At 42.5% G+C, this 16,518-nt stretch overlaps 1 protein-coding gene across 7 annotated transcripts in view; it reads right to left on the bottom strand.

The window, feature by feature from the left end:
* Nucleotides 1-16,518, bottom strand: part of FRY (FRY microtubule binding protein) — a 189,171-nt gene that overhangs the window by 41,698 nt on the left and 130,955 nt on the right. For all 7 annotated transcript variants that reach the window (XM_081859986.1, XM_081859980.1, XM_081859982.1 and 4 more), the window contains 9 exons: nt 15,182-15,438; nt 14,382-14,528; nt 13,061-13,229; nt 12,206-12,296; nt 11,052-11,134; nt 10,095-10,245; nt 8,477-8,580; nt 4,907-5,092; nt 1,233-1,431 (listed from right to left, as the gene is read on the bottom strand). In XM_081859986.1, coding sequence (XP_081716112.1) covers nt 1,233-1,431; nt 4,907-5,092; nt 8,477-8,580; nt 10,095-10,245; nt 11,052-11,134; nt 12,206-12,296; nt 13,061-13,229; nt 14,382-14,528; nt 15,182-15,438 — 1,387 coding nt within the window. The remainder of the gene's footprint in view (nt 1-1,232; nt 1,432-4,906; nt 5,093-8,476; nt 8,581-10,094; nt 10,246-11,051; nt 11,135-12,205; nt 12,297-13,060; nt 13,230-14,381; nt 14,529-15,181; nt 15,439-16,518) is intronic.

Raw genomic sequence — 16,518 nt, 5'->3', positions numbered from 1 at the left:
TACGGTCTTACCATACTGTAGCCATTTCATTGCCTGCTCTGGCTAGTGTTAGTTCAACTAGGTAAGTGCTTTTCCAACCTGCTGAGCTGCAGCCGCTCCTCATGTAGCACCCTGTTGAGCTGTAGTTGTCTGGGTAAATGCCACCACCCCCCCCTCCATTCCTGGCAGGGTAGTTGCTGACCCAACACAGTGTGTGAATACTTCCACTCGTGGCACTAAGAGCACCCAGAAAAATCACCGGAAGTGAGATCACCGCTGGCAAAACAGCATAAACAAGCGCTTCCCATTTTGTCTCAAGTCATAGCACAAGGCAACTATAGATTAGTTCCTCTACCGTTGGAGGTTCTCGCTCCTCCCACCAAACCTTCAAGTTATTAAAGGATGTGGGTACATCTGGATGTGAAAGAGAAGACCGAATTTGGAACTGAATACAATTGTCGGTAGAAGCAAGTGACCAAGAATTGCAGAAGTATTTCATTTTACTTTGCTTCTCCGCAGGATTTAAAATAGTCCTCAGGCCTCAAGTCATTCTTCCTTCCCACCATATTTGACCCCAGTCCTTCTCCACTTGACTTCATTCTATCAGCTTCTGGTGTTCCAACATCACCCCAAACCCCAACCTTTTGTAATGAATCTTAGCATATATAATACATAAATAACGCCACCCATTTGCCTAAGATTCACAAGTAGCTATAAGCACCAAGCAGGAGGTGTTCAGAGAATTTGCTGTAATTTTTATGCAATAATGGCAACTGCTTACATTTGCACCTATATTAATTTTACACGTGGTCTTGTAAGATCGAGTTAGAAATCCCATTCATGCTATTTTCATTGTTTTGGGGTTTTCTGTGATTTTGACTGTTGGTTTCTCATGTTAAGACTGAAACGGCGGTTGGTTTTAGCTCCAAAAGCAGAACAAAGCACCACAGACTTGGCAGCTTTGGTAATTAATTGGAACGTGACTCATCAGCCAAACAGGCTACATATTTTATTATTATGGGAGCTGGTTCTTTCACAGGTTCTGTCTGTGTGGAATTTGCAACCGTTTTAAATATTATTATTTTTACAGAATTATCTACAAAGGTCAGGAAACGACTGGGAATGTGTTATGACTGCGTGTTTGCCAGAGACTTGTGCTGGAACGTACTCCTTCATCTGATTAGGATACAGACACATTCTTCCAAAGGTATGCTGCAACGGAACGCATGGTATCTTTGCTCTGATGTGATTACCTGGTAGTCAGGAACTCAATTAGCTTGTTTGCCTTTTCATCTGTCTCTACGGCTGGGTCCATGTCTTCTATCTCCTGGGTGATCTGAGGGAGGTTCCCACTGCTCCCTCCAAGGCTGATGCTGGAAGAGGTGGAGCTGGAGCTGAGTCCAGAGTCTGGCACGGGAGAAGACTGATACTCCCTCAGAAAGTCAAAGCCACCTAGCAGCAATGGAGAAAAAAGATAAGCATGGAATGTGCAGCCGAGGTCAGAACTCCCCTCAAGAGTCATCGCAGGGCAATCATGTCTTTGGTAATAGTTTTAGCTGCCCTGAACCCTCACAGAACCGGGAGTAAATAACAGAAGAGACAGCGTGATCAAATCTGTGATCAGGAGCTACAAAACAGCTACACGTTACGTATCTTGTGGTTTTGAAATGGTGCATGTTCCTTTCTAGAAGCTTGTCTGAATATACAATTTTCATTTTTATTATTATTAAAATGAACAACAACAACAACAACAACAACAACAACAACAATTATATATATTTATACCCCCCCATCTGACTGGGCTTCTCCAACCACTTGGGGCAGCTGCCAACAGAATATTAAAAAAACGATAAAACATCAAACATTAAAAACTTCCCTAAACAGGGCTGCCTTCAGATATCTTCTAAATGTCATATAGTTGTTTATTTCCTTGACATCCTATGGGAGGGCATTCCACAGGGTGGGCGCCACTACCAAGAAGGCCCTCACCTCACGCAGTGAGGGAACCGCCTTGGAGCTGGACCTCAGTGTTCAGGCTGAACAAAGGGGGTTGAGACGCTCCTTCAGGTATACTGGGCTGAGGCCATTTAGACCTTTAAAGGTCTTTGAATTGTGCTTGGAAATGTACTGGGAGCCCATGTAGGTCTTTCAGGACCAGTGTTATATGGTCTTGGCAGCCACTCCCAGTCACCAGTCTAGCTGCCGCATTCTGGATTAGTTGTAGTTTCTGGGTCACCTTCAAAGGTAGCCCCATGTAGAACGCATTGCAGTAGTCCAAAGCAGGAGATAACAGTGCACCACTCTGGTGAGACAGTCTGCAGACAGGTAGGGTCTCAGCCTGCATACCAGATGGATCTGGTAGACAGCTGTCCTGGACACAGAATTGACCTGTGCCTCCATGGACAGCTGTGAGTCCATTGATATAAGTTTTGTGTGAAAATTTTCAAGCCACAATGGCTCAAGTGTGCAAGTAAGCCAAACCCAAATTGTAACCACTGTGCTCTTCTCTTGCTGCTGCACTATGAAGACCTAAGCCATGGTTCAGTTTGGCTGGCATTAAGTCTGACCCTGGGCTCATGGCTTGTCTTGCTCCAGACAAATCATGAGCTGTAGCCAAGGTTTGTTCCTGGCTCCCTACTCATCATTGTTTGTCTAGGGAAGGCAAACTACAAACCTGGGTTGGGATGTACGCTTAGCCAGACCGTATCTTAGGTCTGCGTAGCCCGACAGCAGGACTGTGGAAGGAGTTAACTGAGCACAATTTCTGCTGCTAAGTCCCCACATAGTCCACACTTAAAATGTGCTCGGCTGAAGGTTAAATGCACTGAGGCATCACTTGATGGAATTGTCCCCTTATCTGGATAACATTTCTTCCTCCCATTACACAAGTGTCAAAGCCCCAAGCCCTGGTTCTGAAAAGGTTGAGCAAAAAATGCAAGCTTCGGCCTCATAATCCAAGCATATCTATGAATTTGATCCTGTTTACAATGAGAAAAGAGTCATAGGAAGAGCCTTCCTTAGCCATGTGCTACAGGCCACGGTGGAGAAAGGAGCACAGGCAAAAGTTTATACGGACTGAAATTCAGAATAGGAGGAATTTGTGGGTGGAAACATCACACATCATGAGGAGAAGCTGGAAGGACACAGCCTGCTCCTCCGGTGTCAATGCTAGACTTGGACCTTTCCTTCAAAAGGATTTCTAGCTGCTGACTACTGCTGACATATGCCACCCTTGGTCTGTAGTTCTTCAAAATTATACCTGAGCTATAGGGACAGTCTCTGTCATATCAGGACGCAAGGATTGATGTGGAATACATAAACAGCAGGAGGGACGAAGGAATATGTCCCTGCCTGTCCTTGGCAGGGTGTTAACCCATAGTTGCCATGAATGCCAGCCAGGGAACCCTGGAAGCTGCATAGCAGAGAGAAGGGGGACGGACACACCTGCCCCTTCCCTATGTACAGATTCACTGAGCCAATCACAGCAGGTATGAGGAACCTTCAGCCCTCCAGACGTTGCCAAAATACAACAACTGTCAGCCCCAGCAAGCATGGCCAATGGCCAAAAGGAACTGCCCCCCCGCCCAAGGAAAAGGAATGGTAAAATATAAAAATGTATTATTTGTGCACAACAGTGCTTGACAAACTGCCTTGAATGCTGCAAGTCGGAATCTTAGGTAGTGTTTGCCTACATTCTGTCTGAGAGGTATTTGATAAAAAACCCACAGCTACCAGTCTTCATTTGCTCTAGCTATGCACCGAAGCAACTGATTAGCAAAGGTGAGGAGATAAACATGTCAAATTACAATTCCTCCTCTTTTTAGAGTTCACAAAGTTCAGTTCCCCTTGCATTCAACGAGCAGAGTTCACATGCCATTGATTTTTTTTCCAGAAGCATTTTTAAAATAACCGTTTGCAGACTAAAAACAATCCTGTGTGCTCCTTTCTCAATCCGAGCTCTCTTTCCCTTCCACTGCCCCAAGGTAGCTGTACTGATTTTGTCTGTATCATTTGACTGCATCTGTTTCCTTTTTGAAAGTCCAATAAAAAACTATTAATTAAAAAAAAGCAGATACATTTTTATTCATGCTCTCAGAGACACTGAAGCATTGCACTTGTTTGTTATTCCATACTGCATGTTGAGATACTTATCTGCCTGTTCTCTTCAGCGTGACTTTATCTATTTTAGTTAAAAGAGCCTCCGCTACGACTAGTGACAGGACAGTAATAAAGTCACAGATAAGCACCCAGCGAATGTATGTGTAGTCATTTTACCTTGTTATTCCTTCTAAAGGTAAGGGGCACATTAGGACACAGAAGCAATCCTGGGCTCCTGGGCTTTCTCTCTCTTTCCCAGGTGAATTGTCCACCATAAAAAGATACAGACTGAGTCATGCAATTAGGTCCTACTTGTGAGACGTTGCTTAGAGGTTGCATGCCTTACGGAGTTTGGCACCTGAACTTGAGGCTCACTCTTGAGCTCCACTTCTTGTTCAGAGGTTACACACATAGCAGAAGAAAGCATGAAGCCTCAAGCCTTTCTTTCTTTCTTTCTTTCTTTCTTTCTTTCTTTGCACATGTGTGGAATTGCCCTTAGATGTGCAGAATCAAACAATCTAAAAGTCCCCTTGAGTGCAGTCTAAAGGAAACAACAGTCTCTCATAAGCTCTATTTATTTTAAGGCATTTAGACAGGACATTTACTCAGCAGATTACAACCAGAAAAGAATATTCCATTATTTGTTCAACACCCAATTTGGGATACACTGGTACAATAATGCCCTATACAGTATATAGGGCATTGTACCAGTGTAACCAAACTGACTGTTGAACAAATGTATTGCTAGCACAGAAAGAGCACCAGAGGAGTAAACTAGGGACAAGTCAAAACAAAGCAGATATATACTCTATCAATTGCCTGTTGTTACCTGTATAGAAATATTCAGGCAGGTATGCTGATTGTACTGTGAGAGTCTTTGTTTCGTTCATCTCTCTGGTCTGGAGAAGCACTGAGGCAATGGCTTGAAAATTGCTGTTGCATGACAGAGCAATCAAAAGATGGAGAAGCAGCTTTTTACTATGCTCAAAGACTTCAGGGCGGTAATGGTCAAGGCCTAAGGGAAAGCAGTTAATGGCAATCACTGAATATAAAGTATAAACAAGTTAACAAGTTCCAGATATAGCAAACGATCCACATGCCTTTAGTACAAAAACAGACAAAATGCAGGGTGTGCTTCCTCTTCAAATATCTTGTTTGAATTTAGTACCAATGAATTTAGTACCTGTGAAAGCTAGGCGTGCACCATTTAATCTGTTAGATAATCAATTAAAAAAACTTTTTGATTGACTATAAAGCTGCCCTTGATTTCTCAAACAGAAGGTTTTAAATATGCACATACATTATTTTTAACAGAAGTACTAATACAGCATGAGCTATTGGGAGCCTTGGTTATTGAAGCCAGGTTATAGAAAGGCACTCCAAAATCCTGGATGAGGCCACTCAGGAGGTTTCATGTAGATCAGGGCTGGAGAATCTCAGGCTCAGGACCAAATGCAATCCTCCAGATCTTTCTGTCTGGCCCACATCCTCCTCCCTAACCTTGCCCCTAAGCAGACCTGCTTTGTAGTCTCTTTATGTGTTTTTGGCTGGCTGGAATGTGCCCTTGAACTTAGATAATGCTTCTGGCTTGCCTGGATGGAAGACAGAGGTTGCGTGCCAGTGTGTATAAAGCGAACATTCACATTTGTTGCTCTGTTTGCTGTTGCCCTACCCACCACTGGCATGCGGCCCCCTGAAGATTGTCCAGAAGAGAATGTGGCCCTTGGGCTGAAAAAGGTTTCCCACACCTGTTGTCAGAGCATGGGGTATATAAGGTTGAACTCTCTAGAACACAAGGAAGCCAAGGGCTACCTGCTAGAGCCATCCAAGTAGGACTAGAACCATGGAAAAGCATCATCGCCCACTCATGAGCCAAATAGTTGTTCTAGAACAGGTGTGGGGGACCTTTGGCCCTCCAGATGTTGCTGAATTGTGACTTCCACTCTACCTGTCTACTGGCCATGGTTGCTGGGGCTGATGGGAGTAGGGGTTCAGCAGCATCTGGATGGCCACAGGTTCCCCCACACCTGTTCTAGAGTGATATGCTGTACTTTTGCAAGTATCTTTTTTCAATTCTTTTCCTAAATTATTTCTGAGATTATTTGCATCATTCCTGACTGTTTGGAGCCATGGGAGAACAAAGATTCCAGCACAAAGTAGCAGTCTGCTACTGTTTGATGCTGCTACTTCCCTGGCACTTTGATTGCTTCTTCTTCATATACAGTGGTGCCTCGCAAGACGAAATTAATCCGTTCCGCGAGTCTCTTTGTCTTGCGGTTTTTTCGTCTTGCGAAGCACGGCTATTAGCGGCTTAGCGGCTATTAACGGCTTAGCGGCTTTAAGAAAAAGGAAACAAACTCGTAAGAACTCGCAAGATGTTTCGTCTTGCGATGCAAGCCCATAGGGAAATTCGTCTTGCGGAACGACTCAAAAAACGGAAAACTCTTTCGTCTTGCGAGGCATTCGTCTTGCGAGGTACCACTGTAGTATATTTTCCAGTTTGCCTTGCTCTACAGTTGCAATTGCTCTTGGGACTGGACTCTAAACACTACTTGTTTCAACAGTACTCCGGCCATTCTTCTGAGTGACGTGATATCATTATGCATGTATCATTAAGCCAAATGCAGACCCCCCTCAAATTGGGTACTCTTTCTAGTTTCCCCTTACCCTTTTAAGTCTCATTAATTTCACTTTGATTCTGCCCCTGCCCATCTCCATAGTTTGTGCCAACTAGAGGTAAGGGTTGTACGACCTGGCTCAAAGAGGTTTTTGAGGGGGACGAAGGAAAGGTATGGAACAGGCTGGGCAACAAAAAGGGAGAAGATGGATGGAATTTGCAGGTTCTATGGCTCAGCTGAGAACTTGGGAGAGGACCTTTCCATTCCATTTATCCTAGAAATGCATCATCTGTGCAAGTTGCTGGGGTGGGTGGGAAGAGAGATTAATTTTTCAACTTTGTCAGATTGCTTCCTATTGAAGGATGACCTGGGGCAACCCAGTCAGATGGGCAGGGCATAAAGAATAAAATGTTGATGATGTCCTGGCATGTGTATATTGGGGCATGTGGCCTAAAGAAAGTGTTTTTTAAGAGACAGGTTGTACTTGTGAATTAGTAACACACACACACACACACACACACACTCTGTTGGGTGGCCCAGTTGGTGATTTAATCCTGTCAATATGTTTCAGAAATATCCAGTACATACTTAGAACCAGGAGTTCCTTTACCACAGAGATCATGAAAGTATTCAGAGTAGGTTAATTCCCTAGCAGGTTTTTTTTTTTTTTTTAAAAAAAAACAAAACATCCTCAGACAAAGATAAAATGAAAAAATCTGGTGCTGGTCAGAAAATGTCAGGCTGTCTGCTCCTGGCAATAAATTCAATTTCACTTTGAAGAACTATGAGTTGAGAAGTTCTGTTTTCTAACCTCCTGTGAGCATAGGCCAAATGGTTTATGAAAGATAATATTTACTGATACAACAAGAAAAGGTCTGGCTAACGAATTTGCATTTAGTGCTTGCAATTCCTTCTTTCAAACATTTATTTGTATGGTGTGTGGTTTTTTTTTTTGTTTTTTTTTTGAGGCTCATATCAGTGACAGGAATTGTCTGGGAGCAGGGTGGGGCTAATCTGTTGATAACCTTCACTCCATTTCTCTCACTCCTTTCATGCAATACTGGAATCGGGGGGGGGGGGGGCAAAACAAGGTGTTTGCAGGCTTTTTCAAAGGTGTTTCAAATATACGCAATTTCACTTTAGCGTGTGTCTTGGAACGTAACCCCCGCGTAAATGGGGAGTTGCCTGTATTAATAACTAAACAAAGGGAAGGATTCAATGTCACATTCCTCTTATCATTCTGTCAGAGCAAACATTTCAGCTTGCTGGATGGTCTTCCCTCTCCTTACTCTGTGTGCTGTTTCTGGAAGTTCCCTCTCCTACAGAGCCACCGGGGGGGGGGGCGAGTAGAGAGAAGAGGGGGGCAAGCCCCACTGCACAAGTGGAATAAGATCTCGGGACAGTTCACAGTCCACCACTAGGACTCATCAGTTGAACTTCCTTCAGAGTCAGTTAAAATTTTTACATTCATACGTTTTGTACTTCTATGACGAATAAAATATCAAATCAGCTTCAGGGGCAGGGAAGAAACAATACTTCTCTCGAGTTTACCATGTAAACTGCTGCTTTTCATAAAGTTATAGAGCAAAAAGTCGGAGGGAATAGAGTAGCTTGGGCAGAGCTTACAAAACCCCAAACAAGCATTTCTGGGATTAGCCTCTGATGAAAATGAGAATACTGAAACAAAAGCCTGCAAATGAGTGAAGGTGGAGGGAAACCATGTAATATGGAGCGTCATCTGCATTAGGAACTCAAATTCAACTTCAGTTCTTGCTTCTTACCTAAGAAGAGAGCGTGCAATAATAATGGGAGGTGGAGGGCCCAATCTTCTCTTACACTGTGATCTACAACCATCTCGGTCATGAAGATGACAGCAATATTGCACCTGAGAGGAAAAAGAAGATGAACCAGTTCAAAACCTGCAAAGGCAAATGAGGGGGAAATGGCAACAATCACACAATAGCTGATCAGAGAGTACCAGGAGTTATCTGAAGCGCAATACGGTCACCTAAGCAATGGTGGATAAAATAAACACAATGTACTTGGTTGCATGGAGGCACTGAACATTAACACATACTGTGCTAATGAGGTGAAATAGTAGAGGCATATAGAAGAATGTTCTATAGAACCAGTATATAGAAGCATTCAAGGTCATGGTAATTATGTGGCCTGCTGCATTGATCTGGTTTGATTAGTTGTATTCTTTCAAATGTGATGGTTATGTAGTTTAATAATATTTTTATTGCTTTAACCAGGTACTGTAAACCATCATGGCCTCTTCAGTGAGGGGTGGTTTTAAAGATGAAGCAAATGGATATATTTATTCTGAAACTTGACGCACTGACAACAGTCCAAAACTTGGCTAGGGAGCAGTGGTTCCATCACCATGTCTGAAGCCCTGTCACTCAAGCCAACCAGGACAGAAAGGGGGAGGGTTTCATTCATTCTTTTGCTACCTTTGAGTCTGTAGGACCTTGTCAGGAGACTGCAGGGCTTTGTTTTTTTTTTTAAAGATTTTTTTTATTAGGAGACTGCAGGGCTTTGGATCCAGCAAGGCCAAAGCTGTTTAGGGCTTAAAGGTCAGCACCAACAATATGAATTATGCTTGGAAATGTACTGGGAGCCAGTGTGGATCTTTTAGGACCAGTGTTATATGGTCCCAGCGGCCACTCCCAGTCACCAGTCTGGCAGCAGCATTCTGGACTAGTTTAATCTTCCAACATTCAGTTTTACTGCATGTTCATGAGTTCTAGTGTTATGTTATTCATGTTACCTTGGCATGTGAACTTTTGGGAGTATGTATTTCTTATAGGTTCACCCTGATAACTAGCATGTGAAACCTTGCTGAGAAATGCCAGGGCTGTAGTCCTCTGCCCTGCCATGACCTCGACCCACATCAGCTCTGGCGTGGGGGAGGCAAACAAGTTTCTGACACAATGTCAGAAGCTTTCTGCTTTAAAAAATGTAATTAATGTGATAACAAGTCACGATGTCTACATTTAGCCTCGAAATCAAAATGAAATTATGCCTGTCAGTGTAGATTATATAAGAAGGTAATTTCGATATAAGAAAAGCACACAGAATGTGACAGGAATGCATTAAGCTGGAGGGTGGGGGCGCAGGGAGTACAGATCCTGCTTTTTAAATTGGGTTCTTCATCATCTGTCTGAATCTTAAAGCAGAATCACAAATTAATTCTCCCAACACAATATTCATGCGCCTATTTCACTTTTGTTGGGAAAAGTGACACGCTACAGTTCTCTTACAGCAAGATAAAGATGGTTTCTAATGCAGAACATGTCAAAAATGTTTTTAGGACTATTCAGATGTAATAATGTAGTTAGGAGACAGTGGGGGCAAACTGTTTTGTAAGACAGCTAATGTTAACATCCACCTTACCTGTGAAGTGGCCCTCGTGGTGTAATGGTTTCTGGGAGGTAGTCGACAAGAGGTGCCCAGCACCCTCCATTAAATGGCATCGGCAAGGGTTGCGGCTGTTTGGTCTCCACGATATTCAGTAGCCAACTTGTGTATGGAGACACAGGATCATCTGCAGAATAATGTATTATGATAACTTATTATGTGGGGAACCTGGTGTTGTTCCGACTTTGGATATTTCAGTGCAGACAATGCAAACCAAACACATGCCTTTGGCCTTTTATATTGAGATACAGTCGTGCCTTGGTTTTCAAACAGAATGCCTTCCGGAAGTCAATCCAACTTCCAAAACAATTGGAAACCAAGGCACATCCTCTGATTGGTTGCAGGAGCGTCCTGCAGCCAATCGGAAGCCACGCCAGACTTTCGGCTTCCGAGGCAAAGTTTACAAACCGGAACACCTACTTCCGGGTTTGCGACGTTCGAGTTCTGACTTGTTCGTGAACTAAGTTGTTCAAAAACCAAGGTATGGTCAGCTCTGTATTGCTGGAGTATTTCAATTTTTGTTTGTTGATTTGTCTTGCTTCCTTGTGGCCATAATGTTTTCTGAAAACTGGTACACAGAAAGTGTTTATGGCTATGCCAAATCAATGGTGATGTTTAACAAACCTTAACGCAGATATGGCACAAGTAATAAGAATGCAAATTACATTCTACCACTTGAAGTACAATTCTTTTTGGCTTTTTTGTTTTTAAAGCAATGAAGGATCCTGATCACAGAGCTTCAACTACCCAAAGAACTACAAACTCTGCACAATCCTGCCAAATTTAAAAAAAAATAGTCCCCTTGATTTCAATGGGAGATATTTAAGCACATGCTTAATGATTCTGTTGAAACCAGGGAGACTTGAAGAGAGCCTTGACTGGATCATGCCACATCACTCACAAAATGCAATGTAAACAAATGTAAGGTCATACTTTTGTCATCATCGTAAGATCCTCCAGAGCTATTGCTGTATCTTGACTCCAGTCGATTATGTGCTCTGATCACATTGCTGAACCTTGGAAAGAATGAAAGAAAATGTCAAAATCATAATCTGGGCTGAAGAGGGATTATTTTGAAGGTTCTCAAAAGATCAAACCGACAATCAACCTTCTCTGAATAACTGGCTTACTTTGAGGGAACTTGGCTGGTAGCATTCTAGCAAAACCAGATTGTAAAACTGACAAAGTAATGCAACAGAAAATTCTAAACCCCCAGGTGTGTTAAAAGATCTTTGAAGAACTGTACCACGAAGACATTTTGCTGATAAAGGACACATTACCAAAGAATTATGACAAATGTTTCTCTAATCTTCTGATTGGACATCAGTAGTGGGATCAAAAAGAGAAACAGTCTAACATGTCACCCTGCTTTTGCACTCTTAAATAATTTCTAGCAAGTTTTTGTGCAGAGCGCTTGGTAGGTCTGTAATACACAATTTATTTATTCACACTTGAAGAAACGGGCAGGCAAATGCTGGATAAAAGAGAAATAAATGTTGTTCTGAATGTTTATGCCATGCTTTTGAAATTTCCAATTTAAACAATACTGCTACACATGTTTTTGTAAGGAAAAGGAAGTGTGTGTTGTCCAGAAGCAAAATGATTTATTTGGCAGTTCTTTATGCTGTCTCTTCTGTTGATAACTCAATCTAGGTCAATCTATACATACTGTCTAAATTACACTGTTCTAATCACTGTGGTGTCTATTTGTTACCAGGTGTACGTAATGGAAAAAAATATTTTAGTCAATGAGCTGAAATCTTGTATTCAGAAGTAACACTGAGCTGAAGTTACCAAAAGCCAATTTTTATTTTTTTTCCATTTAACTTACAAGCAAAAATGATTTCTGTCTTATGTGTGGCCAATTTCATTGCCAAACAGATAGGCATCAGACCACCCAAATTTGGTATTAGAAGGAATTATCTTTTAAATTTATGAATATGCAGTTTGCATCAGTTGCCTGATGGACCTCAACAGATGTACTGTGAAATGCTCCAGCTGGATAATCCAGCCTTTCTAGTTCAGGGAATTCATGTTTGAGAAAGAGACAGACAGACAAACAGGTTTTGATTCAGCAGACTACAAACCTTTCATCTGTTTCTTTCACCATTCTGTTATCTTCAATGTCAGGAAAACTATCTTGGCCAGCTACTACCGTATTACTGCTTGAAGTGGTTCCTGTACATGTAAAACAAACATATATTTACATATATATAAAAACCCACACAAAGAACTAAAGTTTGAAAGATTCAAACAACCAAAACAACCAAGCATTGGACAGCCTGGTGTAATACAGAAATAATAGACTATGAATGCACAGCATTAAGTCAGTGCCACACCACAATCATCAGCCTCTCAGAATATCCACACATATTACCGTACTTTGGTATTTGTGTTACAAGAAAACAGGTATAATGAAGTGTTTCCCTTTTGTACTCCCCACTTCCATTCATTCCCTGTAATGAATGGGTTATTAGAATGGGAGGTTAGGCTTAGCGTGCCTCCTGAGCCATTGGAATGGCAAGGTCATATGGGGGGGGGTGCTTAGTTCCTTGAGCCCTGGGGGAAGCCATTCTTGAACGTCCTGGCTCTGTTTTCTACTGGCCCTGGTGTTGTGGCATCAGCTTCAGTGGGCTCCAATCTCCTAGCCTCAGGGTTCGTGGCCCCCCCATCACCAGCATCAAGCTCAAGAGTCAGGGATGTGGTATGGCTCCTTAGCCGGTGACACTTTAGCCTCCAACTCAATGTCCTGATCACTGGTGGATTCTGGAATTATGGCAAATTGACTTGCAGGTATTATACATTTCTTTGTTGATGAGATAAGGGAGTCTGAGAAGCAATAAGGGAGGAGTTGGGCTGAAATTTATTGTAATACTCTGTTCCTGCTTCCTCCATTCACAATATTGCGTTGCAATTTATTAGACGGGGTGCTCAATTCTTACCAGAAGCGGCTGCTGAGGCTTTGTTGCTGGCAGTGAAGCGATAGAACGGCGGATTGTCACAGTGCTGAACTATGGGGTTCACTGGATCTGTTTGCTGAAGCTCAAACAGAAGTTCTTCCATTGTTTGAATAGTGTTGTTCCGACATAAATAGATGGCAACTTTTTTGATCTGAAGAAAAAGTAGTATTTAGCAGCCTCTACAAACTGTAACTTAAAAATGCACATTTTAAGTATAATAGGCACACGTGCATCAATTTAGCTTTGAAAGGATCTAAGATACACCCATCAGAACTATGCTGATCTACATATCCAATGGGCCATAAAATCTGTCTACAGTTAGGGGGTGACCCAAATAAAGGGAGGTATGAAGAAGATCATGGATGCAGAAATTTTTACCTATGGAAGATACATACTTGGAAATGCAGTATGGCTGAAAAGACAACAGTTGTTTCATACTTTAGCTGATGATGTCCATACAGTATTAGGGCTTGGAGTTCCACAATTATATTTGGCATTATGCTCCTACTTTCCTGCAGTATAGCATCTGAATTACTCTACAAACTGAGATAATTTAATTTATTAAATGCATAAGACTGATGCCAGTAGAAGCATATCTTTCTACAGACAACTGTTTTGCTTAATAGGAACAATGGCTTCAATCCTAAAATAAGTTAAGGGAGTTTAAGAAAGCAGTCACTGATCAGGTGACCCTGTCTGTCCTTGGGACACTTACAGGGATACAACCCATCTTTGGATGTCTCCCTCTCACTCAGAGAAGTAAAGTTTCTCATCCCCTCCATCATTTCAGCTGCCAATGTCTTGCAAATACCCACTCTGGAGGGTCAGAGGTCACTCCTGAAGAATGCAGGATGGCGCATGGAGGGGAAGGAATGAGGCTAGGGGATGGGAGATTCAAACATCATCAGACAGAAGTCCACCCAATTTAGTGTGATTTTTTCCCCTACCCTCCAGCAGTTCTCTGCATCTCATCGCACATTGCCCCCAACTCCACAGAGGTTTTCAGAGGGACACGAGGGACAAAGAATAGGAAATTTTCCTTCCCTGAACTTATTTGGGTTAACTCTTCTTAGAATCCAAGCCAATACAAGCTTTTTAACTACTGTATTTTTCCGTCTATAAGACGCCCCCATGTATAAGACGGGACTCCAAATTAAGAATTTGGGGGACTCCAAATTAAGAAAACACCTCTCAGCACTACCCGTTTATAAGACGAGCCCCAATTTTAAACCTAATTTTTGGGTAAAAAAACCCTAGTCTTATACACGGGAAAATACGGTATTATTTTTTTAAAATCACTTACGTAAGGTAAAAGGATGGTATCGCTGCTGACCCCACACAAGCTTATGAGAAACTGCAATGTTATTCTCAGGTTGTTGCTCCATTTTTCATTGTTGGCTAAAGCATTCCAGACATTCTCCATTTCAGGTCCAGGGACTTCATCTCCATACTGCATTGCAGGGGCAGGAGGTGGGGGTGGGGGGACAAAAGGGCAAACTTGATAAAATGGCCAAAATACAAGAAAACTAAGAGATGCAACATCATCAAAAATAACTGTTGGGTTGTATTCAGTGCAAGCCAAGTTTGACTAGTGTAGCGGCACTTCTGTTTCTTCTCCACCCCCCTCTGCCAACCCAAATCTTCTCCAGAAGCTCACCCAACACTCTGAAGCTGGGGGCACTGGCGGGGAGAGGAGAAATTCGGAAAGTTTCATCCGGCTACTGCAATTACTTTGCTCTTGTCTAGTGGAATGGGAGCACTGGATGCCCAGCAACTGTATCAAGCTGAACCATCACAGGTCGAACAACAAAGCAATATATCTTAAACCAATATCGATAGCACCAGAGGTAGAAAATCTAACCAATCAGGTCAAACACTGGCTTGTCTAAAACTACAGAGAAATACTAAGAAAGCCAGTGTGTTGAAGCAGATTGGACTTAAGGCTGGAGAGACCCAGGTTCAAATTCCTGGGTGGCCCTCACAAGACTGTTGTGTATGCAACCTTCAACTTGAAACATGGGGGAAGCATGCAAAAATGAACCGTCGTTCAAAAGCAGTACTGGATTTCATATTTAAAAGCATGTTATTTATTTATTTGCTTACCTTAGCAGTCATGTACATCAGATTATTAAGCACCAGCGATGTAGCCTCTGGAGAGCCCCAGCCATTTCCCTTCAGTCCACAGGTGACAGCTATTTCCCCATCTTTCTCCTTTATTTCATCCTCTGGGGTGCTAGGGCTTGACCCTGGGAGAAGAAGCCTGCTGTCTACAAGTTCAATGTTGTGAAGCCACGGCAGCAGGTAGGTGAGCATGATTTGGCGCCCATTTGGATGTGTTGTTGGGAACCTCTGACTCACTTCTATAAACAATGGGAAACAAGAGCTCATGGAATTTTAGTTTCACCAACTAGAATGCAGCATTATTCAAATGCAACTTGTGTGTAGGGGACTTCCAGGCTGAAGCATGGAAGTGGGGCTGGTCTCTTAACCCCACCCCCAATGCTGCTTCACCTTCCTCCAAGATCTATGTATGGAGAGCTTTTTGTCTGCAAGTAAACCTTAATGTAAGAAGCAGCTGCTAGATCAGGCCAATGCCCCACTTAGTTGATCAGCCCCACTTAGTTCAGTGTGGCTGACCAGAAGAATGCAGGAAACCCACAAGAAGGACCCAAGTACAAGAAACCCTTGTGGTTTTCAGCAACTGGTATTCAGAAGCATGAGGGCCACTAATTGTGGCGGTAGAGCATGGCCATCGTGGGTTAGTAGCCATTGATGGCTGGATCCTCCACGAATTTGTCTGTTCCTTTTAAAGCCACCAAAGTTGGTTGCCATCACTACATCCTGTGGCAGCGAGGGCCATGGTTTAACTATTTCTTTTGGCTGTCCTGAATCTTCACATGTAGGGCTTCCTTTGCTAATGATATAATTCCACACCTGGATGTCAGAGGAAGGAGACACAATGCTGGGGCTAAAGGCATGGACCTCATCCTGTCTCAATGCCCTACACATAACATGCATAAACAGGTTTTGTGGCATTCAGTCAAACCACCTGCCCTTAAAAGGATAAAAAAATGATGATTTCAGGAGCTTTTCGTTCTGTGTCTAAGTCATATGTGTAGGAATATATTGCTATGTGCTGCATTTTCAGCAACTGATAACTATTCAACTTTTGCTTCTCTATGTATCTGATGACCTTAATCCTGTGCAGGAAAAGAACATTTATGAAGCACAAAAGCATAGATGAACTGATTTCATCTTAACATCACGACCTGAAAAGCAATGAGACTAACGACCAAGTAAAACAAAGGAATTAATATTGAGTTTAGAGACCAAATTTTAAAATTCTGTTCAACAGTCAGAAAGGGTCCCTGACTGCGTCACTTTGTGTTTTAATTGTTTGTGTGATATTAACTGTTTATTTGTGGGAGGTTTTCTGTTGC

Source organism: Podarcis erhardii, assembly GCF_964252035.2.
Source record: "Podarcis erhardii genome assembly, chromosome: 4".
NCBI classification, from domain to species: domain Eukaryota; kingdom Metazoa; phylum Chordata; class Lepidosauria; order Squamata; family Lacertidae; genus Podarcis; species Podarcis erhardii.
Note: the sequence above shows the minus strand (reverse complement) of the source record. Positions and strands in the feature narration are given on the sequence as shown.